We start from the raw sequence: 24,857 nt of genomic DNA on the forward strand, positions 1-24,857 counted from the left end.
GCCTGCAATTCTGCTCAGGTGTTTCCTGTCAATGAGTGTGCACTAGAGAAGCGGCCTTCCCAGCTCTGGATTTTGATTGTGTTTTTGGTTTGTTCCGTTTTTGTTTTGTTTTCTGCTTTTTCCTCCATCCTGTTTCCCAGGGAGCCCTGGAGGAGCAGCTGGCCCTGACCGGGGATGGTGCCTACAACGCGCACTTTGGGGAGAGCATCGCCAGCCTGGGCGATCTTGATGATGATGGGTTCCCAGGTCGGTGAGCACATGCCCGCCTTTGCCCTCTGTCCCCTGCGTGATGTGCTCCTGGAGCCACCTGCCTGCCCGGAAGTCCCGTCAATGTACACTGGGGAGAGAGGACACTCTTTTAGAGAAGATGTTGTGTGTAGACACTCAGGGCTGAGCTCTGAGCCCACCAGAGTTTTGCTTCTGAGTAGTCCGTTCCCGTTCAGCTCTGTGTGATTTGCTATGTGATTGTGGTGCTAGCGAACCTTGGGTCTGGTCCACTGGGGCTGCTTGTGGCAGAGAAGCTCGAACCAGCCTCCTCCCGGCACAAATAACTCTTCTTTCTGTCTCTGGTGCTTCACAATGCTCTTATCCTATTGTCAGTGGAATGAGGAAGGGGGAATTCAGCATTCTCTCCCCTGGTCATGGCAGCATGCTGGTCTGACTTTTGAATATGTTAAGTGTTGGGGCATGGGGATACCTGAGGGACAGTTCTGTTTGCTTCTCTCTGTCGTCTGTTCAGTGGCCCCTCCCCTCACTGTAGAGGCAGGATTCAGGCCTTGGCGTCTATGGGGCCACGCTACTCGGAGGGGTGACTCAGGTGGAAGATGGGCTCGGGGACAGCTCTTGCCTCAGGCCAGGCCTCTGGGCTGCTTTGATACCCTCACACCACCGGCCAGAGAGGGCTTCATTCAGAGGGTATCTCCAGTGGAGGTCATGTGAGTGTATGTCCCTCACCCTTGACCTCACTTCTGCAGACATATGACTTTTGTTAGATGCAAAGGGCACAGGGTACGGAAGATCTAGGCTTTGTTCCAGAAGGTTGTCATCATTGTGTGAGAATAATGTTGATTTTGTCTGTGTGTGTGAAGCGAACGCCATTTTAGACAATGTTCTTATCCAGGAATAGAGTTGACTTTCTCTATGCAATAACCATTATCTATAGAATTCCCCTCTCTGACAGACGGAAATGAGACCAGGAGGTTTATATTTGTATTTCTTTATTGGATGGTTCAATTTTTTTTTTTTTTTCACTAGGAGAATGAGCTAGGCACTTCCTGGAATTAAACTCTTCTTGGCTTCTATAATTTTCTTTCTACTTTTTTCTGCCAAGAGATGGTATGCCTAATACGATGTTTGAACAACCTTCAACCAGGACATTTCTGGCATAGTAGGACTCAGACATGATGGCAGGGATTAGGGAATCTGCTGTTACATTGTTCCATGTGCCTCTTCCTACCCCAGCTGTTTTTCTCCCCTCAGATGTGGCCATTGGCGCGCCCAAGGAGGACGACTTCTCGGGGGCGGTCTACATCTACCATGGTGATGCCGGTGGGATTGTCCCTCAGTACTCAATGGTAACTGGTGTGAGAGAGACGTGGTCGCTGTTTGTTCACACATTCATTTGACTGTACTCTGTGCCACTGCCTGGGGTACAGATAGTATACAACATTGTTCCTGCTGTCACCCTTACCACCCTCTAGTGAAAGACACAATTGGTAGTGCTTATTAAATATGAAAACACTGAAAGACGCCAGAGTTTGCTCACATTCGGGGATGCCTTCTGCCTACAAGAGTTAATCTCCAAATTCTTACCCAGAATAAGAGCTGTTTATTTAAGAAGAGGTTTTTTTTTTTTTTTTGATTCTGGTTACTCCTTTGTCAACCAGTCAACCATCTGTGTTAAGCCAAAGGAATATATTGTAAAATATAATCTAGAAAGACAGTGGTCCCTGGCGGAGGGGCCCGAAAGTCATCACAGGGCCATTGTCATATTTAGCATTGAAACGAGAAGCTGATTAAGCTCTGGCCTTGTGCCCCAGACTTGGGAACGTGGAAGTGGTGAGTTCAGTTTTTTGTCACATCAGCTTGGTGTTCAAACTTGCTGATGGTGTCAAGCCCAGACAATGGGAAAAAAGGAAGTTATGCTCTCAGCAGAAGCACCATCAGGGTGTTTGTGGATGTCTGTGTGTCCAGTAGCACAGGCCTGTGTCTTTCCCCAAACAGGTCAGTGACAAAAAGGGACAGAGCAAAAGTGGAGAAATTCTCCATCAGCAAGTATTGATTTTTCGAGCACTTATTATGTGCATACTACTTCCTACTCATGCTTGCTCATATCTTGATTATTGCTAAGAAAACACAATGTTTAACTACTGTGTCTTGTTCTTATAGTGTTCTATAAATGTTCCATAAAATGAAATAGTAGTAAAGTACCAAAACCTGTTCATATACTAAAGTTTCAAGGTAAGAGAAAAGAAAAAAAAAGACTTTATAAACTGATTTTTAGAGGCAGTACCTAAATGTAAGTTCAGTTAATACATTCATAATTGTTCTTCTTGCTGCTGATAGAAGCTGGCTAATTAAGGGTTAGGGTCATTGCCAGTAGAGATTCGGGTCCCCTCTGTGCTGGGGCCTCCTGCTTAGCTGAGTGACTCCAAGAGGCAGATGCTGGGTGGAGGGACTGCTTTTTAAGAGTCTGCTCTGCCCTCTTGTTACCTTTAATCCTCCTAACAGCCGTGCGTGATGGGTACCTAAGAACCCACCTTTTATTCATGAGGTGGCTGTGGCCCAGGCAGGTTATTTAACTTGTCCAAGGTCACCAGCCAGTAAGTTGCAGGGTGGCCATTGAACTGACAGTCTGACTCCCAGACCTTTCATTGTAACCACCATCCTCAGCTGCACGTCAGAGAGAGAGACACTCGGGAGAGCTCTGTGGGAAAACTTGGAATATGGAAATTTACTTTGCTGGAGATGTACACACTCCAAGGGGCCTTGATCTACAAGGATCATCCCCTCTATTAGAAATGGACAGTTAGTGGTGGGAGTAAACTCTCTGGTGATTCAGCTGATGTGGCAGGAGGAGGAGGGCTTCAGTCCCAGGTGGGGGTCACATCCATGCCACAAGAGCTACTCTAGTCTGTCAGGGACACTCTTCCCAGGGCAGCAAGCTGACAGTTTTTCCACATGACTCTTCCATTCATTCCTCTTTCTTGAGTTCACTATGAAAAGCATTGAGTTAGGACCCTTGTGTGTTTTTCTCAATTTGAGAGCCCTCAGGGCATGTCACCGAGGACCCTGTGATCTTTCTCCTGATGAGGAGCCCTCTCCTCGGGCGCCCACTGGGGTCACTCTCCACGCATCCTCCTGGAAGCTTGTTCTCGGACCTCAGAAGCTAATCACACAGGGAGGCAACCTGTGGAGGCCCGCGCCTCCCTCCTGCCGGCGCCCAGTGTTTTTGTTTTGTTGCTGGGTGGAATCCTGCCGGCAACCGGAGGATACATTTTGTGGTTAGTGTGGTGTCTTCAGTAGGAAGCAGGGATCAGCAGCTGGACCCATCCAGCCTTTGTCAGCACGCTGGCTCGTTAACTTTGACAAAGAAAAGTAGCTCGGGGCTCTTGAAAAAACAACTATGATTATACTTTTTCAAGCTGCTAATATGTATGTGATAAGGTCAATGATTTAAAAGGAAAAAACAAAATCCCTCCGTGGCAGATTGTTCAGGGCCTAGGTCCGGACAGAGCAGGCATTGTGTGGGGGAACCTGAGGAGGAAATCAGAAACAACTCCGGGCAAGGGAATCACTTTTCTTTGGCTTGGATTGGTATTATTTCTACTGGATAAATTGTGAGATCAGAGTCAAGTTCTTCCACATTACTCTTTAACTCATTCCTCTTTCTCCAGTTCACCGTGGAGAGTGTTGATTTTAAGATCCTCGCGTGCCTCTCTCGATTGGAGAGCCCCCTGGGCACGTTATGGCGGCCCCTGTGATCTTTCTCCTGCCATGAGGACACTGCCTATAAACCTGATCAAGCAGAGGTTTTCCAAGGCTCCTGGTTTTCATTTCGAGTTATTAGTACTGAGCAGACTTATCTGCCTGGCTTTATGGTATAATGGCCTGCAGATGTCTGTGGGATAACGTAAGCCTGCATTGCCAACCCCAGATGGACCACCCCTCTGCTCTTCCCCCTCATCCCAGCTGCAGCAGGCCTTAGAAATGCAAACCCAGGGCAAGCTGCCGCTCGTGTTGTTGGACTTCAGAGCCGAGAGGGTCTGCTTCAAGATGTGGCTTTTATGAAATACGCAGGCACACATGTGGGCTTGTTTAGACAGCGCCACGTGGGATGTGGGCTCTGTTAGCAAGAAACATTTAAGTGTTTCCTCTGGTGTTCTGATTTGTACGTTGATGCGTGCACATTTCCTGTTGGATGGCTTCACTGAAGATGCCAAGTGGAGGGGTATGTGTAGTTATCGGCTGCTGGGGGCTAGGAATGTCCCTGGTGTCTCCATTTGTTGATCCTGGGGAAACTTCCCCTCCCCAGCCTCGTGACTTCTCTGGAAGATGACTCAGTAAGGAAAAGGGTAAGGAAAGGAAGTCCAAAGTGAGCCCCAAGATACCTGTAAACTCGGTTCTGATGAGGACTTCGCCGCATGGCATGAAACCAGAGCATTTCTCTTCTCATCTACAATGAGGTTGTTGTGGTCTAAGGCTCTGTGAGGAGCCTGTGCAGACAAAGGGAAGGAGGAACAGGTCAGATCCCAGAAGACAGGACTTCCCTGCTGCAGGAAGCTTGGTATGTTTGTGAGGACCTGAGCCACACCGGTGTCGATGTATGAAGAAGCCTGTGTGCACGGCAGACAGTCTTGAATCAGTGTGACATGTGCGAACATTTGGCGAACTTAATGATGAATCCAAGTACAGATGCTAGTGTGCCCTGTGATGGGAGGGCCGTGAACTCTGAATGGTTTGTTGAGAGCTGCCCTTTAGGGAGGAAGGTGGCCTCAGCTCATTTTGGGGGGTTTCCTACAATGTATGGAAGGTTCAGGACCATGGAGTTCTAGATTTACGAGGAGCCTGTAGATCTTCTGGTTGGCTCAATGGAGAGGTGGTTGCCCCCCTGGCCATCTGGTCCATGTAGGCATGCCGATTGCCTGTCCACCCACCTAGGGAAAGGCTCTAATGTGTGCCTCTTAGGAGTGGAATGTTACATGGTTAGTCCATTTTGGAAGGAGTGATATAAGGCAAAGAATGTTCTTAGAATTTCAGCCAGCTATACCAGTGTGAAAACGAAACAGAACCTTCGTTAGAAATGGAAGCTAAACTTTATCCACTTTAAACTTCATTCAACATATCAAAACATTAACACACTAGTCTAGGTAGATTTTTCATTAACACTGAACTTAGAAAAAGTTTTAAATGATGGCGTGTGGCTAAGGCAAGTGATAATAAAGGAGTGTGTGGTCTTCAGCTGCCTGCTAACGACCCCCTGATCAAATGAGGACTATATTTCTTTTTTCTTTCAACAAAGTCAAGACCAAGTGGCCTATGGAAGCTGGGCTAAAGCAGTCACGGGTTCTTACTTGTGACTGTGCTCTTTTCTGGTCACCCAATTTCCCTGTTGTCTGTTTCAGAAACTGTTGGGGCGGAAGATAAGTCCAGTCCTACGGATGTTTGGGCAGTCCATATCAGGAGGCATTGATATGGATGGAAATGGCTATCCTGGTAAGCTATTTTTCTTTAAAGGCAGACAAGATAAATGAAGAAAAATGCAGGAGGTAGAGTAATTTCCAGTCTGGTTAAGCAGTGGTTACATCTTTTTAGGGTTAGGAAAATTCACACAGTAGAAGGGAGTATTTTGCCTGGCGTTTGATACTAAGGTGAAAATGTAGAAGTTTCATATTGGGTTTTTTAAATGATCTACTATGAAAGGTTGAAGCACCAGGTGGGTGTATTTTACAATGATTTCTATGAAGAAAAGCACTGTCCACATTTAAAATGGTAGTGAAATCTTATGTTTTCCTTGATATTTTTGACCATAGTCAGAAGCTTCTTACTCTTGAGAAGGGAAAAAGGAGCTGAGTAGCATCCCCCTTCTTGCACGAAAATTATTGAAACATTTTGAGCAAAAAGTAAAACGCTGATGGACAAGGCAGACCTTCACCGTTCAAGGCTGGCTGGCTTGTCTTCAGGGTGAATACCTTGTGGCGGTTGAGGTTTATTGAATAAAAATGTATGATTTCAAACCTCAGCCCCAAGTGATTCAGGCATTTGAAGGAGATGGAGTGGAAACTGGGAGGGAAATAAAGATAAGATTTGTAAAAATCCAAAATCATCATGGAATTCAGAAAAAAAATTTCTTATAACTTTAGGTCATCTTGCTATCTGTCTTGAGAAAATACTGCTTTCTACTTAAAATGCCTCGGGTAGATCTGGGAAAACTAGTGAAATTCTGTAGGAGTGCACCAAATTCTGTAGTTTCTTATACACAGAGGAGTCTTGAGCATCCCTTGTCACTTTATAGAGCCAAGGAGTGGGGATAGAGAAGGGTCAGTGTGGACGTTTTTTCCCTACAGACCCTCCTGGGTCTTTTTGAGTCGGAGAAAGCAGTTCTCCTTGTCCCTGGCAATTTGTGGCCATTCCTAAATAATGCCTAGCATTGGTTTAGCACTTGAATATATGCAATATGCTTCCACATGCACTGGACATCTTTTTTTTTTTTTTTTTTTTAATATATTTTATTGATTATGCTGTTACAGTAGTTCCAATTTTTTCCCCTTTACTCCCCTCCACCCAGTATCTCCCTCCCCCAGCATCCCCCCCCAAGTCCATACCCATGGTTCGTAAAAAATAACTATCCCTCCCTCTCAGATATTAAGACCCTTTGTAATCTTGTAAAGGACAATGGGCGAAGGTCTCAAGCTCCTCTAGCTGCTTCAAGCTGGACATGGTCGTCGTCCTACCTACCCTTGGGTCCAGAAATCCCGCACTGGACATCTTATATAACCCCAGTAGGAAGGTGGAGATGGGGGTATTCCCCCCTGCCCTCCACTTTAGTCAAGGACACTGAACCTCAGAGAACTTAAGGGACTGGCCAGAAACCACACCGTGGTGGGCGAGGACCCAAGCTGCTTCTCTATAAATGTATGATGAGTAGGTATGTTAATACTTCACGATTAATCTGAATTTATCTTGCCTTTTTCATTTTAGAAAATGGCAAGTTTATGAGGTTCTTTTATTTTCAAATATTCAATCAATTCAAAAAGACTGTCAGGAAGTAAGATGAGCAGGTGCGCTCACATGCAGAAATGTTAGCAGCATTACGATTCATACTCACTGATTTGCTCTTTGTGTTTCCCCAAGGAGGGCGTTTTATAGACGGAGGGATTCAGACTCTCTTGCATTTAGGTGCTGGGTTCTGCCGAGCGGTACTGGGAACTCCAGGGCTCAGGGGCTTATATTAGATGGGAGGGAAGGTAGAGAGCTATTGGGTGAGTGGGCACTTCCATAATTTCCGTTATTTAGCATAAACATTGCCAGCTAACACATGTGCTTTGGTGTGTAGTTTACCAAGTATTTTCTGAATTAAATATCTGATTTACTGTATTATACTTAATGCATAGTTAAATATTTAACACACTTACTATTAGTTTAGTAAATGTTGAATAAGTATTTTCTGATTTAAATATTGTGAAATATTATAAGCATTTGAAGGGAATACAGGATAATTAACTCCATTTCTTCATGGTACACACAAGGCTGCTGAGCAACTCGGGTCACAGTGAGTGAGGGTACAGTGGAAATTGTGAGTCATGTGTTCCACGGAATGTGGAGCTTTGTCCAAGAGTATCCCTCTCTCTCATTCACTGATGTCCAAAAGAAATATGTCAACCACAAATTAATTTAAAATATTCTAGTAACCACATAAAAAAAAGAAACAGTTGAAATTAATTTTATTAATGTTTTATTTAGCCCAGTTTATCCAATGTATTATCATTTTAACATAAAATCAATTTAAAAAAAAGGAAGGAGATAGCTAATGTTCTTTTGTACTGGGTCTTTGAAATCGGTCTGTATTTGACACTGGCAACACACCTCAGTTCAGACAAGTGACATTTCAGGGGCTCAGCAGCCACATGGGACAGTGTGGCTCTCACTCTCACAGAATCACCGTGTACCCAGAGGATGGCTGTCCGGTGACCCTGACCTAGAGGCCTCCATTGCTTTGAGGAGTACCTTGCGGGAGAGGGGGATGGGCTTCAACCAGTTTCTGAACCTGTAAACTTCTGATTTTCAGATGTAACTATTGGAGCCTTCATGTCCGACAGTGTGGTTCTCCTAAGGTGAGACTCTTCTCTCTTGCTTCTCGGATTACATTCTGCGTGGGCGAGGGGTAGAATTTGGTGGTAGAGGTGGACACAGGGGAGTCATTCACCATTAGTCGGCAGTTCTCTCTGCCCTGTTGCAGGCAGAGGTGCTTTTTAAGTGGGAATGCTACATTTCTTTTTAAAACTCTTCTTGTTCTTTTATTTATCGATTTGAGAGAGAGAGAAAGGAGGACAGACAGACAGACATCGATTTGTTGTTCTGCTTATTTATGCATTCATTGGTTGATTTTTTTTTTGTATGTGCCATGACCGGGAATCGAACCCGCAACCTTAGTGTACAGGGATTGCGTTCTAACCAACTCTATTATCCGGCCAAGGCCAATGCTACCTTTTGTATTATTCTCTGTCCCAGGGTTTCCAGCTGGTGAGCCTCCAGTGGCTTATAGGTAGGTGTGAGAAGATAGCATCCTTGGAGCTTCTAGGCAGAGTTTGGGTGTCTGAGGGGTTTTTGCTTTTTGCCATGCGCAACCCCTTTCATTAATGTGCTGTAGACATACTGCCATTTTCTGTGGGTGCCATGGCACTCAAGGGGCCTGGGAGGCACTGTCCTGCCCCATATCTTCATCCCCATCCTACATCCTCACCTCCCCACCACGTCAGTCCCCACCCCCCCAGGGAGGGAGCCTCTCATTCCCTGGCGACAGCGGAGCTGAGGGCCGTGATCTCAGGCCCAGTGTTCGCTGAAACGCAGCGGCCTGGATCTCCTGCAAAGGCCAGTGGGCTGCCAACCCACCCGTGAACCATCTCCAAGTATTTCTGTCTGTGTGAGTCAGAGGAGGCAGAATTACACTTTGGAGTGGGAGCCAACTCTTAGGTTTTGTTAATAACCTGATGGCAGAACTTTCTAAAATAGGCTAGTCGGATCTCAGAGCTGGAAGGGATCCCAGAGGCCATGTAGCTCCACACCCTAGATCCTTCTCACTCAGCAGCGCCTTTCTCGAGTCTCTGCGGCAGGGCCACCGGCCCCTTCTTGGACAAGCTGACCCCTGTGGATCGGGGCTCAGTAGCCTCTGAGGGAGCCAGTTAACCCCTAGGGAGCTCCCAGTTCAGTTGTTGAGGCAGAACACCCGCGAGGTTACGAGAGTAAACTCTGGGGCCCGGTGGCCTGGGCTTCAAGCCTGACCCTGCCCGTATGAGGTGAGTCTTATAACCTCGTGTTCAGGAGTCTCTCCTGTTAAACAAGGTCATAGTGCTGACCTCATGGGGGTCTCATGAGAACTCAGTGAATTAGTACATGTAAAAGGCATAGAACAGTGTCTATTTTAAATGTTTGAGAAAGACGAGCCGTTCTGACATAAATTAGGTTAAATTTGCCTCCCTCGGATTCTGTTTCTTGGTCCCCTCAAATTTGGAGGTGGTACTTGTAGCCTAGTTGTGACCTAGCTGACAGGAAAGTTAGGTAGACCAGAAGAGAGAGGAGGCCTGGGAACCACCACAAATGTGCATGCACTTAAAACACACCATGCTTGCCCTGGCCAGGTGGCTCAGTTGGTTGGGGCATCAACTCATACACCAAAACGCCACGGGTTCGATTCCTGGTCAGGGCACATGGCTAGGTTGTGGGTTGGGTCCCTGGTCGGGGCATGTATGAGAGGTTACTGATCAATGTTTGTTTCTCTCCAGCATAGATGTTTCTCTTCCTCTCTCCCCCCTTCCCTTCCCCTCTCTGTAAAATCAATAAACATGTCCTCCAGTGAGGACTTAAAAAATACACATCATGCTCTTTGTTCTTTCCTTAAAAAAAAAAAAAGATTTTTTTATTTATTTTTAGAGAGAGGGGAAGGAAGGGAGAAAGAGGGGGAGAGAAACATCAGTGTGTGAAGTAATGACGGGTTGCCTCTTGCATGCCTCCAGCCGACAACCCAGGCATGTGCCTTGACTGGGAATCAAACCGGCGACCTTTCAGTTTGCTGGATGATGCTCAACCCACTGAGCCACTCCTCATTCTTAAGTATGCTCATGGAAAGGGCCCACAAGGGGTGTGGGATAGGGATGGTTTGAGCTAAGCTGAGGGAAAACCTTCCAAACAGTGGAGCAGATGGCTTCAGGGCACGTTCGGTAGGCAAGCGTCTTCCCCAGGGGTCCAGGCTCTTCATCTGTCCACCCATCACTCCCCCACGAGCAGCACTGACCCCAAGAAAGTTCAGAGTAAGGGGAGCAGTACCATGTCAGAGTGCATCCTGACTGGCTTCATCATTCACCTGGATTTGCTCTGTCAGCAGTCAGGAGGAAGTGTTCCAGCCACCTGCTTCTTCAAAATAAAATCTTGGAAACATATGCCTCGCTGTCCTGAGGTGCCCCTTTGCTTTCATCTCAGAGGCTGGCACCTTTGCAGGTGGCACCACGAAACCCAGCTTCCCGCCCGCTAGGAGGATGGCTTGGGCCAGCTCTGCCCTCAGGAAGTTTGTTCCCTCCGATTAGCCCAGGAGGGCAGGTCCTGTGCTGGGGTGATAGGCGGCTGGTGTGATGCCATTGAAAATCAAAGGAAGTGATCCGAGAGCCTCTGAAAGATTTCTGGGCTTTTCCTGGTCCAAAAACAATACTTGGAGCTGGAACAAAAAGGTCTGAGGGAACTGATGTTGGAGGGAGATGTGCTGGTGAAGGTCCTCATGGGCCATGTCAGAGGATTCTGTTTTCACAGCCTTCATGATTGTGTCTGGGACCCTCACTTCTGTTTCCTGTTCACCTCGCCTTCTGTAAACCTCTGCCCTGAGAGGAGGGGCCAGGCATCCCAGGTGGCCCCTGGGATGATGGCAGGGGCTGAGCTTGTCTTTTGTACCATGACCAGGACATGTACTGGGCAGGGCGGGGCTCTCCTATGGGGGAGATCAACCCTCCTGGTCCCTTTCTGTCTGTTGGTGAAACTTTGGACTGTCCTGTGGTTTTTATTTTATTATTTATTTATGTATTTATGTATTTATTTCCTCACCCAAGGACATGCCCATTGATTTTAGAGAAAGGGGAAGGGAAGGGGAGAGAGAGAGAGAGAAAAACATCAATGTGAGAGAGAAAGATTGATAATGCCCCAACTGGGAACCGACCCCTGCAACCTAGGCATGTGCCCCGACTGGGAATCTATACCATGACCCTTTGGTTAATGGGATGATGCTACAACCAACTGAGCCACACTGGCCAGGGCTTTTCTATGGTTTTTAATCCACTGGCCTGGAGTAAGGTTGGCACCCATTAACAAGGGATTTTGCACAGCTCCTGTTGAGAACATCGGTGTGAATATGCCAGGATCCCAGTCATTGGGGGGCTTGCAGGCTAGTGGGACAGGTTTGGAAATAGGAGGCCTGTCTGGAAAAAGTCCCGCCATTGTTAATATATGAGAATGGTTCGCGCAACATTGTTGTAACCTGGCAGCCAAGGAGAGTGGACTGGGATGCGCATGCGTGAACAATGACGATTTCACTGTGTTAGTCAGTGGGGGTGGTAGATGCCGTCGAGTGAGCATGTATACTGTGTGGCCGTTGCATTCAAGATGCCTGAGCGAGTAGAGCAATGGTCTGCATCAGATTTTGCATTAAGCTTGAACATTTCTCTGTGGAAACTATCCGGGTGATTCAGAAGGCCGCAGCTCTGGGCAACTGCTGATTGGCAGCTTTGTCACACCAATGTGCCACTCATGCATCACGTCTCGTGCAGAGTTTTTTGTGGAATACCAAATCACCTAGGTGACTCAGCCCCAGCTACAGCCCAGATTTGACGCCCTGTGACCTCTGGATTTTCCCAAAACTAAAATCACCTTTGAAAGAGAAGAGATTTCAGACTGTCGATCAGATTCAGGAAAATACAGTGGGGCAGCTGTTGGCAATTGGGAGAACTGTGTGAGGTCCCAAGGTGCTTTATTTGAAGGGGACTGAAGTGTCATTGTCCTCTGTACAACGTTTCTTTATCTTGTATCTTCTTCAATAAAAGTCTATGTTTCATATTACATGGCTGAATACCTTCTGGACAGACCTCCTAGACAGTGGCATTAACTAGTAAGTACACACAGAGAGCCCAGCAGGGGTAGATATCTGACTGGCAGGGCTGCTAACGAAGGCTTTCTGGGAGGAGGAGCATCTGAGCTGGCTGTGGAAGTGTGTGGCTTTAGAGAGTGTCCATTGGCATCTGTACAATCACCGTGACCAGGAGTAATTATTTGTTTATACACCTTCTAAGGATGAACCCAGGAGAAAATTGGAAGACCAGGATACTGGATTTCTTTCAGGCCCTGCTATTGTCTGCCTTCCATTAATCCTACAGCTGGATTTGCTCTGGAGGTCCCACAGTTCCCTGGTGCTTCTCACTGTTCCTCTCTTGACCCATATCCCCTGCCAGTGGAGGCATCAGTGAACCCTAACCCCATCTGTGCCGCGTGTCCCCTCGCTGCCTTTTTTTCTTCAAGGTTTTCCTTAATGCTTTTGTCTATTAGAGTTGGTGTTGGTCATTGTCCCCATCTGTCTTGTCGCCCTGGGCACTTTTTGAGGGTCAGTGTACACAAGTAAGGTCATTGTTCTCAAGCTGCTAATGCCTCTTAATCCTGTTATGTCACCACAGTGCATGAAGGCCAGGGCTCCTCTGGAGGTAAAAAGGTCTCTTTGTGAGGCCTGGATAGGAGAAGGTTAAGCCACAGATTAGGTGAATGGTCCCTGAGTAGATGTTTGCAGTGAGAGCAGAATGGTGTGATTCACTCTGGGCTTTTGTTCGGCGCCTCCTGGGAATTACAACAAGGAAGTCCATCCATCAAGCACTGGGGGGTGGTCCACAGTGGTATGAAGGGTGTAGATGTTTATCGGGTTTCCCTTGGTCCTGAGGCCAGACCAGTTGATTTCATCAGCTCTAGAGTACTTTGCTGTTACCAGCTGGGACTCCATTAGTCAAGTTCTTTGAGAAAAATACTTAATGAATTGATGGGAGTGAGGGAAGAGGAGGTTTGACACCCTGGATGGGACTGGAACTTCGCAGTTCACGCTTCTAATGGAGTAAATGCTGAGGGGGATCCTGTTTGGTCTATTTCTTGAGTCCTGGCACCTGCTGTCGACTCCCTTAAATATATTCACTTCTTAATGAAATGGAAGTCGGAACTTAATTGGTGAAATTTCAGATAATCACTTAACATCTGGTGGTTCATTCATAGCTTCAATCAAATGTGTTTTCTTAATAACTAGCTTGCCTTTCTTATTGGGAAGCTAACCATTAACTTATTAGGAAATAAGCTGAAGAACCAGGGGGAAAAAAAGTATTTACAGAGCATCCTGGCCCTTTTCTCTTGGGTTATTTCACACTTGAATTAAGTGCTGGACTGAAGGCTTGGGAATTGCCCTGTTGGTTTAGTTTTTGTTTGGTTCTGGGAGCTGCTTCTCCACACGACTAAGTCACCATCCTCTCTTGACCCATAGGGCGAGGCCTGTCATCACGGTGGACGTGTCCATCTTCCTCCCAGTCTCCATCAACATCACGGCGCCTCAGTGTCACGACGGACAGCAGCCTGTGAACTGCCTGAATGTCACCGCCTGCTTTAGCTTCCATGGCAGGCATGTTCCCGGAGAGATCGGTAATGAGCCACTGGGTCCGGGCTACGGAGAGCCATCTTGGCCGCAGTGGGCTTGCGGGGTTGTGGGAAGAGAAGGAATGTTCTGGGGTTCCCGCTTGCTGTGCATCTTGGCTGGTTTTGCAGGCAGCAGGCCCACAGGCTGGGTGCCCTCCCCCGCAGTGCATGTGGACCAGACTGAAACCTCACTGGGCGTAGGAGGGACAGGCCTGTGGGACTTGTGGAAATGTGGTGACGGGAGGCCAGTTAGAAAAAAGGAGCGGTGGGATTTTGGAGGCTCCCCTTGATCCTGAAGCATCCAGCCAGGTGTCAGCAGCTTATGCCCTCTGTTGTGGAATCGGAGACCAAGGCTGGCTGTAGGACCGGGATACTGACTTGTACAATGGCCTAGGTTTTCAAAAGAGGGGGGCTGCTTTGTTGGCTTCAGATGATTGAAAAGAGGCAGGCGTGGCCTTGGCCGGTGGCAGCTGTCCTGCCGTTATTCTGATTGGGAAAGGCTGACTTGCTGGTCCAGCTCCAGAGGCTGGATCCAGCCCCAGGACAAGCTAGGATCCGTGTGGATTAGAACTCAGTGTGTGTGTGTGTGATCACCTACAGGAAATGAATGTGGAGAAGTTGTGCAGATTAATAGGTGCTTTGTTTTTCCTTGAAAGACTCATTAGTAATAGAAAGTAAAGTTTCTGGGGAAAAAACACTGATGAGGACCTGGACTCACGGACTTTCTTAGACATGTTTAGTATCACGAGTGTCTCTCCTCCCTACGTACAGCGTTGTCCCCTGGGAACTTGTCAGAGATGCAGACTCTCAGGCCCCACTTGGCCCCTCTGAGCCAGAATCTGGATTTCAGCAAAATCCCTGCAAGATCTGTGCATGCGATTAATGTTGAGAAGCGCTGCTCTGGTGCACATGTGTGTGCTCATACACACCCAGCCATGCAGAAGCACACACCTCCATGTGCTCGTCCGTGTCTCAGCTGCACCTGGACTGCCCCACCTTATGTAACAGAGTTCTAATCCTTCTAGGCTCACGGTCTCACTGGCACTTTGTCTTGACCTTCAGGTGGATTGACTAAGCTCAATGACTAAACCTTGTACTTTTTTATATACTTTTTTTAAAGGACTTAAACATTTCAAATTTGGATGTAAACATGCTGTGCATGACCTTGGGGCTTGGTTAGTGAGAGAGGGTCAAACTCTTCATGAGCAGCCCAGTGAGAACAAAGATATTTGTCCAGGATCACATAGTTATTGGAAAGAGCCAGAAGTTGATTTCTCGTCTGATGATAGTTTTGCTTTCCCAAAACTATTTCTTGCCATCTCCTTAATTGTTTAAGACACTGCAGCCTCTAGGAAAAAAAAAAAAATCTGGGGGTCCTGGGACTCATGCGTCCTCTGCGTAATTAAATGTTGTGTCGTCTACCAAACACCAACTCACGATGTAGTTGGACTCCGTTAAGAAACATTTGAAGGAATTGTTGAAGGCCATTTTGGTGTGCATAAAAATAAGCAGAACTATTCTAGAACTCTAAAAAAAGAAGCGAGCAATTACGAGTTCACGTGTGTTCATTTGATATTTATTATGCACATGTGCCAGGCACGTCCCCATGGAGCTTCTAATGGGAACAACAGTTTTATGGTTTTGATCCTGAAGCAGTATACACAACTTTCAGACTCTTAGCTATGTCAACTGTTTTGGTACAAGTGATGCTAAGCTGGTATGGCTGGAACAGGGGAGAAGAAGCCAAGATACAAGTTTTGAGCAAGAGTGATTTTAGAGCACGTGACAGTGGTAGAACAAACTCTGATTTGCAAGTTCAGGAGTGAGCAAGGGGGACCTGTGGGTGTCGCCTCACACTGCTCCCAACCAGTGGCCCTTCTTGTGGCCCCAGCCATTGACCTCGAGGCAGGATTATAATGAAGGTCTAGGCTTAGCCAGGGTTCTTGAAATGTTGGGGAATGACGGAGGAGACAGGCTTGGGTGATGTATAGTATGTGCCTCATGGGCAGCGGGGAGCCGCCCAGCTGAAGTCCACGAGAGAGGTGAACGTTGAGCAGGAGGGCCTCCCCCAATTCGGGTCACTTCCTTCCTCTCCATCTGCCACAGGCGTTCGTGGATGAATTCAAACATTTCTTTATAGTCTAAGGGGATGTTTTCCCATGTTTTTAAAGATTCAGGCTGAAAGGGGATAATGACTCAGGATTGTTGGTAGGGCAGTGCAGAAAATTATCCAGCCCTAGCATTTTCTGTCTCTTCCCTTCGTTTTCAGGAAAATGAACCTCCAGGAAAGGGAAAAATGCAGAAATGAGCTGGCAGTGGCATTATGGAGAGGCTGAGAAGGGGAAGTGGGCAGTCATTTTGGAAATGGGATGGGAAATCAGGTGGAGGTGAAAGGCAGCGTGTCAGGTAGCTGTGTGAGTCCAGCTACAGGCAGGGCGTCCTGAAGTTCAGCATAGAAAGCAGCCCCTGGGCTCTCCACCATTGGGAAGGTCAGCTGCTGGGATTCCAGACGGAGGAAAGGCGGAGGCAGGTCCTGGGCAAGGGCATCCTCCACTCTCCTCCGAGCCCAGCACATGGTGCTGCCAGCTGGCTGGCTCGGTGCCATGGCCCGGGATCTGCATTGGGAGCTCAGGGCTGGGACTCCGATCGTGAGCCATCCTCCGTCTCATTGTGGCGGAGAAGCTGTGTTGGTGATGGGTTTCGCCACGAATGCTTGGCAGGAACGTCCGCGGAATGGCTGCATTGGGGCAGCGCAGCCTGGACGGCGCACTAAAGAGGCGCCGGCGGTGTGCTGGGCCTTCTGAACAGCTGTCAGGAGTGCTGTCCTCAGGGCTGTCACAACCGGCTGGCACCTTCAGCCACAGCGTCTCTCTGGGGATGGTCTGGGAGCAGAACCAGTCGATGTTATTGTCTTGCCTCTGGTTTCTTCTCTCCCTTGGGGCCTGGTGGGGCTCACACGTAAGCCCAGAGAGGGGACTGCGGGGAAGGGGTGCAGTCGCCTCTTCCTTTTATGCTCTGGCGATGGAAAACCACAGTTCCCACTTGGTCACAGGGGTATCCAGGGGCAGCTGGTTAGCCAAGCCACTAGAGGGGCTGCTGTGGCTCCTGGCAACACTGTGGGGACCCCTAGGGGTGACTCTGGCCCCTCAGGGAGGGTCCAGTCAGGAAGACAAAAACTACACCAGTTACTTCCACAAAGGGAATTGAACATTGGGGATCAGTCTGCCACAGAGGACCTGGCAGTGACTACAGGAAGCAGCCACCGTTTCTGGGTCTGCGCCAGGTGTTGTCCCCAGACCAGGTGCAGCAGCAGCACCTGGGATCTTGTTAGAAATGCAAATTCTAACTGAATCAGAAACTCTGACGGTGGGGGCCGGCAACCTGTGTTTTAACACGCTTCCAGGTGGCTCAGATTTGAGACCCTCTGGTCGAGGGGAGCAAAGGGAAAAGGTTACAGTAGGCTACTTCCTTGGGGTTATCAGAACCTGGAAGCTGGGAGAAGAGACTCTGCTTGGAGGAGGGGCTGCTGGCTCCTGCTGATGATATTCCTGAGGGGGTGCAGTGAAGCTGGCCCTGGGGGCATAGGAGAAAAACTGAAACTTGAATTAACTGCCTTTGGATCCAGCTGCCCAGAAAAACTGATACTGGGTTAAGCTGTTAGGAACGGGAAGTGGGCTGGAAGGGGCAAGCCCCTTCTCCCTCCTCCAGCCGTGCAGCCTCGAGACAGAGCCACACAGAGCCACTGGAAAAGCAGACATGAGTTTGCAGGTCCCATCCCAGCATCGCAGAGTGAGAGGGGCAGGTTTGTTCAAAAATCAGCACAGTAAGTTTCCCACCGCATGGCGTTACCAAAGCGCCTATTGGGTCAGTCAACAAATGATTCTAAAGTTCTTAAAAGTGCCAGACACGATGCTTGGTCCTGAGCACAGAGCGGAGAACAGGCCAGGCCAAGTTCTGTTCTCGTGGAGCTTGCGATCTAGGGAGGGAGGCAGATGCTCAAGACAGAACAAATGATGCTTCTGTTTCTGTGTTGGGGTGCAGACCCAGTGTTGAACCCTAGCAGCACCAAGAACAGGTTTATAATGTATTTTATCAAGCAAGAGTTCTGCCCATCTCAAGGCTCATTGATCACTTCCTTCTTGGCTTGGGGGCAGCCTGTGGCTCCGTGGAGCCTCCTACATGCAGTGAGAAAGGGTGGTGAATGCTTTTCCCCAGAGGACTCTGTCTCTGACCCATGGGCCAGGCCTGCATCTACTTGCTGGCCAAGCTCAAGCTTACACATGCCCGTCAGTCTCTGGAGGCTGAGAATCAGCAGCAATTCTGGGCTCTCACTGGAGTCCTAGATGAAAACCAGGAAGGGGTGGGCCCTACGTGGTTGTGTTTTGTGCTCTGGTTCTGCGTTTCCATGTTTCCATGGCTCTCAGTCAGCCTGGCCAAGCCATGAGCAGGCAGGGGTGGGTGCCTGCCGTCCCTCCAGACAAGCAGCTGAGCCAGGTCCTGAGAGGTGGCACCAAGGTCATCCAAGTCAGTACAGAAACAGGGTTGAGACTAGGTGATTTGATCCCTGACCTCCCTCTGGCTTTCGGGGTGCACTTCTCTTAGCTCCTTCTGGTTCCTTGAGAAGCGTGGAGATGAGGCAAATCCATGTTATATGAGGAACAGGATGACCTGGTCTAATAATTACCACTCATTCCGTTGGTGGGGGGAGAAAGCCTAGGGAAGCTCATAAAGTGGAACTATCCACCCCCCACCTTCTTCTGGGAAACTTTAAGGGAAGCTCAGAGTAACTCTGGAAGGAGAATTTATTAACAGAATTTCACAGCTGAAATCATGTTCTGATGGAGAAAGGGAATGAATCAACTCACTGGGAGAGACCAGAGCTGGAGTTGATGCGAGACAGCTGGCCCCCTCCTGGCCCGGGCGGCCCTCAGGAACCAGCTGGGGGCAGGGGAGGGAGGTGGCTGGAAGCATTACTCGGGGCTGATCAGCTTTTCCATCACTGTGACATCACTCGACATGGCAGGGACACAACCTGCCAGAGGAGAACCCGAAGACATGAACTGTGCTGTTGGACAGGGCCCTCATCAGGACCAGCGCCCTCCAGGGACAGGGCTGGCGGGGCTGGCTTGCCTTAGGGGCGCCCACCCACGGGGCCCAGCCGCCTTAACCCAGCGGGCTGATTGGCTGCTTCTCCGACACCTCCTCCTCCTCCTCCTCCTCCTTGTGGTAGGGGCTCCCTTTCAGACACCTTGGGGGTGGGTGCAGTTTAAAACTACCAGCTGAGCTTGGGGCTTCGAGTGGTCTGCACTGCAGGCCACCCGGGCAGCTACCAGACCCTCCTCAGTCAGGCTGGGCTTGCCCTCCAGGTCTCTTCGCGGCTGCCTTTTTTTTCCTTTCTAGAAGAGAGAGTTTGATAGGGAGTGGACTTCTTTTTGTGTAAGTTAAAATGTCAGAGTAAATTTTAAATCAAGGAGAAGCACTAAGTAGGCAATTCCAAAGACGAAACGCTTCCAAAATGATTGTGCTCGGTGAATTGGATAATTGGGTCTGTCTGTGATTATTGTACACTGTAACATTTTAAAAAGTTTGATAGGTGAACGTGCTGGCATGCCCACGTGCCGCCTCGAGCAGAGCGTGGTTTTGGTCCTCAGCTCAATTTCTAGTAACGAGGCCGCTTCTCCCCTCCCTTACATCGCAGCGGGGATGTATGTGGTCAGTGATTCTACAGGGAGGGGGGCTTTGGAGGGCGAAAGCGGGTGTTTGTCAAGAACCCCGCACAGTTCTTGGCGTCTATTGAAAGCTGAACTCGTTCCCTTTTCCTGACTTGCCCCATTTTAATTCGGATTCTCCCAGAAGCAGAGCCCAAGGATTCAAGGGCACGTTGTTGATTCAGGAGGTGATTCCAGGAAGCTTCAGTCGAAAAGTGGGACAGTGAGGCAGGAAGGGAAGGCGGCTGCCTCGGTCAGCCTTCTCCGGAGAAGCAGAGCAAGAGGACGCGTGTATGTTGATCCTGGAGTGGGGAGGCAATCTGGAAGCAGAATGCCTTCTTTCTGGGGAGACTTTAGTCCTTTTCTTATTCAGTCTTCAACTGATTAAACGAGGTCCACCACATCATGGAGGGTAATCTGCTTCATTCAAATTGTATTGATTAGCCCTGGCCCAGGTAGCTCAGTGGTTGGAGCATTGTCCCATAGACCGAAAGGTTGTGGGTTCAATTTCAGGTCAGGGCACACACCCAGGATGTGGGTCTGATTCCCAATCAGGGCATGTATGAAAAGGCAACCAATTGATGTTTCTCTCCCTCTCTCTCTCCCCCTCCTTCCCTCCTTCCCTCCTTCCCTCCTTCCATATCTTTCTAAAAGCAATTTTTAAAAAATGTCCTTGGATGAGGATTAAAAAAAAAAATTATACTGATTTAATGTTAATCTCATCTAAAAAATACCTTTGTAGTGATATTCAGATTGGTGTTTGACCAAAGATCAGGGTACTGTGGCCCTAGCCAAGTTGACGCATATAAAATAAACCATCACAGGTGCCAAACAGAAGGTGTGTGACTGAGCAGGTGACCAGCTGGAGATGAATCCTGCAGGGAACCCTGGGAGTCAGTGTGGGACACACCGCAGCATTACCTCACCCAAGGGACAAGGGAGCAAGGGTCATGCAGTGCTGAGGGCTGCTCTGGGGACTTAAGTGCTTGAGCACTTCTGGTCTGTCATGCACGTGGACAGAGCCACCAGAGAAAGCCCTCGGGAAAGGGGGTGCAGGTGCTGGCCATTGCAAGTGGGGCTGGATATTGGAGAAATGGTAAAAGCCAAGAGGATATGGGTGGGGCACTGATATTATCCGCTCTGTCTTCCTGTGTTCATTTCCACCCAGGCTTTCTCTGAGCTCAGCCAGAGGGTTCAAACCCTGTGTTCTTTCCATGATCACCCTTCCCACGGGAGGGTATCCATCATGTTCTCACCTGGGGGAAGGCTCAGAGGGGGCCACAAAGGGGACCCCGCTTAGCAGCTGCCACCACCGCAGGGGTGTACCAAGGCCTCTGGCTCATCCTCCCAGCAGAGTCCATCTTTAGCTCTGATTTTGCTCAGTGGAACTTGGAAACTCACTTCATTTATATTTATCCTTTCTTACCGTACGACTGTTGCTCAAAACAGGTATGATCAGTAGAAAGTAAATTGGCCAGAGTTCAGTTCTAGATCTTTGCACTTGTTTGTTCTATTGTTTGTGCATTCAAAAAAATGGGAGGCGTAACCCACACTGCAGATGAGGAGCGTGCTAGACTCCGCTCTGTGGTGGATGGCTCTCTGGCCTGGCTCAAGTCTTGTTCCCTGATGAGGCCGCCGTCTTCATCTGAAAAACGAGGGCTTTCGTCTGGATGGCCATACAGACTTGACATTCTATGCATGAACCCCGTTTCCCGCTGTTGCTGGCAAGGGAGTCGGTGTGTAGCCCGGTGTGTTGCACAGGCTCCTGTGTGTTCTTGGTTGAAGCATTCTTTTCTTCTTAATGGTATCTCCTGGGATGATTCAGGTCCCAGGTCCCGCCTAGTGACCCAGCCTTGCCTTGGAAATAAGCTGTTTGCTGAAACAAACAAGTTAGGGCAGACTTGCCCTTGCTGACCAAGAATCCACCAGCTTGACATGGCAAGCTGCCTGAGATGGCAGAAACCCAGGAAAACCATTAAATGCACCAAAGGCACACCCCGTGGCAGCTGCAGGATGCCCATCCAGGTCACTTGCCTCTCCCCTGGTTCCTCCCTGCCCTGGTGGCTAAGCCCTGGGGGGCTATTCAAAGCCATCCCGGGTGCCTGGCTTCCAGAACTTCAGTGCTGGCAGGCGTGAGGCTGCTTTTCATTGATGCCAGAGCCCAGCTTTGAAGAGGCTGGGGTGTGAGATGGGGCAGGGGCTGGGTCATCTGCTTTCTCATCGCTCGGCAGTCTCGTATGGTGGTTTTAGGGGCAGTGAGTTCCTTTCTTCTCACTTGAAAAATGGCATATCCCCCTGAACCCACAAAGCAGCTAAATATAAAGTGTTACGAAAGGGCTGACCTCTGAAATGGCGTTCTTTGGGACAGACAAGTAGTGAAATAGGACTGTCAATACTAAAGCCATATTTATCTAGTTAATAAAATGCATTATCTTATACTTACTAATCGACTCAAATAATGGAGGCAGAATCTTTTGGGTTCATCCAATGTTCCTTCTATAATGTGACCATTAAAAAAAAAATTTATATATTTATTTTCAGAGAGAGGGGAAGGGAGGCAGAAAAAGAGGGAGAAACATTAATCGGCTGCCTCTTGAATGCACCCTGACTGACGACTAAACCTACGACCCAGGCATGTGCCCAGACTGGGAATCAAACGGGCGACCCTTCACCTTGTAGGATGATGCTCAACTAACTGTACCAAACTGGTCAGGGCTATTGTGACAACTTCTCTGGGAAAAAAAGAAAAAAAATCCCAGATTGCATCATAGCAAATTCTGCCACCTGGCATTGCATGTAGCGGGGTGTAGGGGATGAGGTTTGCTCTTCAGGAGGGCACCTCAGTGCAGGCCCCTAGTGGCCATGGTGTCGTTAAAGCGATAGGTGCTATAAAATGTCAGATGAGAACATTCGGCTGCCTGGGAAGAAAGCTTCCACCTTTGCCTGACTTTCCGTGAGTGTCGATTCTGTGGGGACAGGGTGTTTGGCCCTCGTGTTTTGCTGATGTATCCCCTGTGCCTACACAGTGCCCAGCACATTGTCTACTCTGTGGACCATGGATGGTGCGCAGTCCAATAGATGTAGCGATGCTAGAACACGGCTCACCATCTGTGATATGAGTCAGAATTATTGGCTAATGTCTCCCTCGTGTTGGGCACACGTCCCAGTGCTTATACAAGTCGGTATTACACGCAGCCCTGGTAGTTTCAGCAGCTTCTAGTGATATTCTGTAGGTTTGATGTGGTGTCTGCTTTTCAGGGCACTAGTTGGGCTGAGTCCAGCTCATTGTTGATATGTGTATTGGTGGCTCAATTGATAACTCATGAGGTCTAAGTCAGGGAGGGAGACGTGTGTGATACTCAGAGCATCAGCAGAAAGGCGGGGGGCACCCGATTCTCTCTGGGTTCTGCCGGCACCTGGCTGCATGCTTCTGTCTGAGAAGGTGCTGACCTAGGGCCACAGTCCTCTGTGCTGTGGAGGGTTAGGTGTCGTGTGAAATGTGCTTGGGAGCCTGTGAGGAGAAGCGGAGGTGGCCTTGTCACTGTGTGTCCGTCCCCGCTGACATTTTGACCTTATTTATTGGCAGGCCTGAATTACATTCTGACGGCTGATGTGGCCAAAAAGGAAAAGAGTCAGTTGCCCAGGGTCTACTTTGTGTTGCTGGGAGAGTCCGTGGGTCAGGTCTCAGAGAAGCTGCAGCTGGTCCACATGGAGGAGACGTGTCATCACTATGTGGCCCACGTGAAGGTCAGTCCTTTTTATTCTCAAACTTTGATGTCTACAGATGTTCATTTGGAACTGTGGAAACTACTTTTATTGTGCATTACGTATGCTCTGACTTCTAAAATCTTATTTCACAAGAAGAACATTCCTTTCTTCTTCTTATTTTAAAGTTGGAGTCTGACAGCCCTTTATTTATATTATTGTGCTGGTCTCAGCCCCTGAGGGGGGGTATGCTGAGCCAGGAGACCAGTGACCCTCTCTGTCTTCGACTTGTTCTTTTGGGAGGTCCCTCTTCCTCTCCCGTCTATGAGGCTCAGTAATCTCAGAGGAGAGCTGCAGAAACACATGGCTCTGGGTCTGCAGTGGTGCTGGATCACACTGCACCTGATGCCTTCCCCGTGGTCCACTACATGTTAGCTCATAGTTGTGGCTAAGGCGTTTTAAAACTGGTTGGATTAGATTTTTCTCCCTTGATTACTTTATGTTTATTTTAGGAGTGCGTGTTTTGGCTTCTTTCCCCTCTCACTCTAAATAAACGCTCAAATGTTTTTCTCCTCTTGAAATTGTTTGTTAAATACACATTGCTGCTAATTCAGGAGGCCAGATTTGATTAGCTCCAGAGGGGCCCCTGCAGAGGCAGGCTGTGGCAGGGTGGGAATCTTGGCAGTGCCCGGTGCTGCAGGAATGACCAGCCACTGACCCACAGGCAGAGGCAGAGAGCACAGGATATGAAAGGACCCCCATGACCCAGGCCACGTGGTGGATGAAATAAATGTGAGTTTTGGAGTCACGCCGACCCAGTTGATGTCCAGTTGGGTGAATACTTTGACCTCTCTGCATCTCAGTTTCTGCACCTCTGAAATGGGCACAGTAATACTGACCATGAAAGGTGGTTGTAACAATTAAACATTACATGATGAATATACTTAAAAGACCTTGCATGGAGCCTGACACACAGTAGGTGCTACACATTATTATTATTATTTGGTTGGGCTGTATGTAATTACCAAAATTCTAACATTTGTGAATTATAGAAATAGCAATTTCATGTAGTTCAACCTAATATTATCAGCCAGCAGCTTTCTGGATGATAGCAAAAATAGTCCACAGATTAGGGATAAAATGTCATTCTATTATTGCGTTAAGTGCCAGAGCAGGAGAATAACAGCTGCTTCTAGATGTTTCTGGGCTGTATATAGAGACATGCCGCACACATCCATGGCACTTGGTCTGGCCCAGAGCCCATGAGTCCATGCCCCTGAGAAGCTTTTCACTGGGGCTGGGTTATGTTTCCTGCCAGGACTCATGCTGGGACCTGCCTAGACCCGCTGCCCTGCGGACCCGGGTAAAAGCCATTTTTAAAACAGTTCATACTGCTGTTAAGCCAACCAGCCACCCACCCCTCTAGGTGTTACATTACATTGGCTTGTGGGTGCCTCTGGGGGTGTGAGGCTGCCCAGGTCAGGCTCTTGTCGAAACATGGCCAGATCTTTCAATGCTTGTGCTTGGTGT

At 48.5% G+C, this 24,857-nt stretch overlaps 1 protein-coding gene across 1 annotated transcript in view; it reads left to right on the plus strand.

Annotated features, from left to right (window-relative positions):
* ITGA9 (integrin subunit alpha 9) overlaps nt 1–24,857 on the plus strand; it is a 293,781-nt gene that overhangs the window by 62,673 nt on the left and 206,251 nt on the right. The window contains exons 10-15 of the mRNA XM_090284501.1: nt 141–246; nt 1,480–1,574; nt 5,625–5,715; nt 8,288–8,333; nt 13,766–13,920; nt 23,209–23,369. Of these exons, the coding sequence (XP_090140627.1) occupies nt 141–246; nt 1,480–1,574; nt 5,625–5,715; nt 8,288–8,333; nt 13,766–13,920; nt 23,209–23,369 (654 nt within the window). The remainder of the gene's footprint in view (nt 1–140; nt 247–1,479; nt 1,575–5,624; nt 5,716–8,287; nt 8,334–13,765; nt 13,921–23,208; nt 23,370–24,857) is intronic.

The sequence above is a fragment of the Furipterus horrens genome, unplaced genomic scaffold, assembly GCF_987537825.1.
Source record: "Furipterus horrens unplaced genomic scaffold, mFurHor1.1.pri manual_scaffold_7, whole genome shotgun sequence".
Taxonomy (NCBI): Eukaryota; Metazoa; Chordata; class Mammalia; order Chiroptera; family Furipteridae; genus Furipterus; species Furipterus horrens.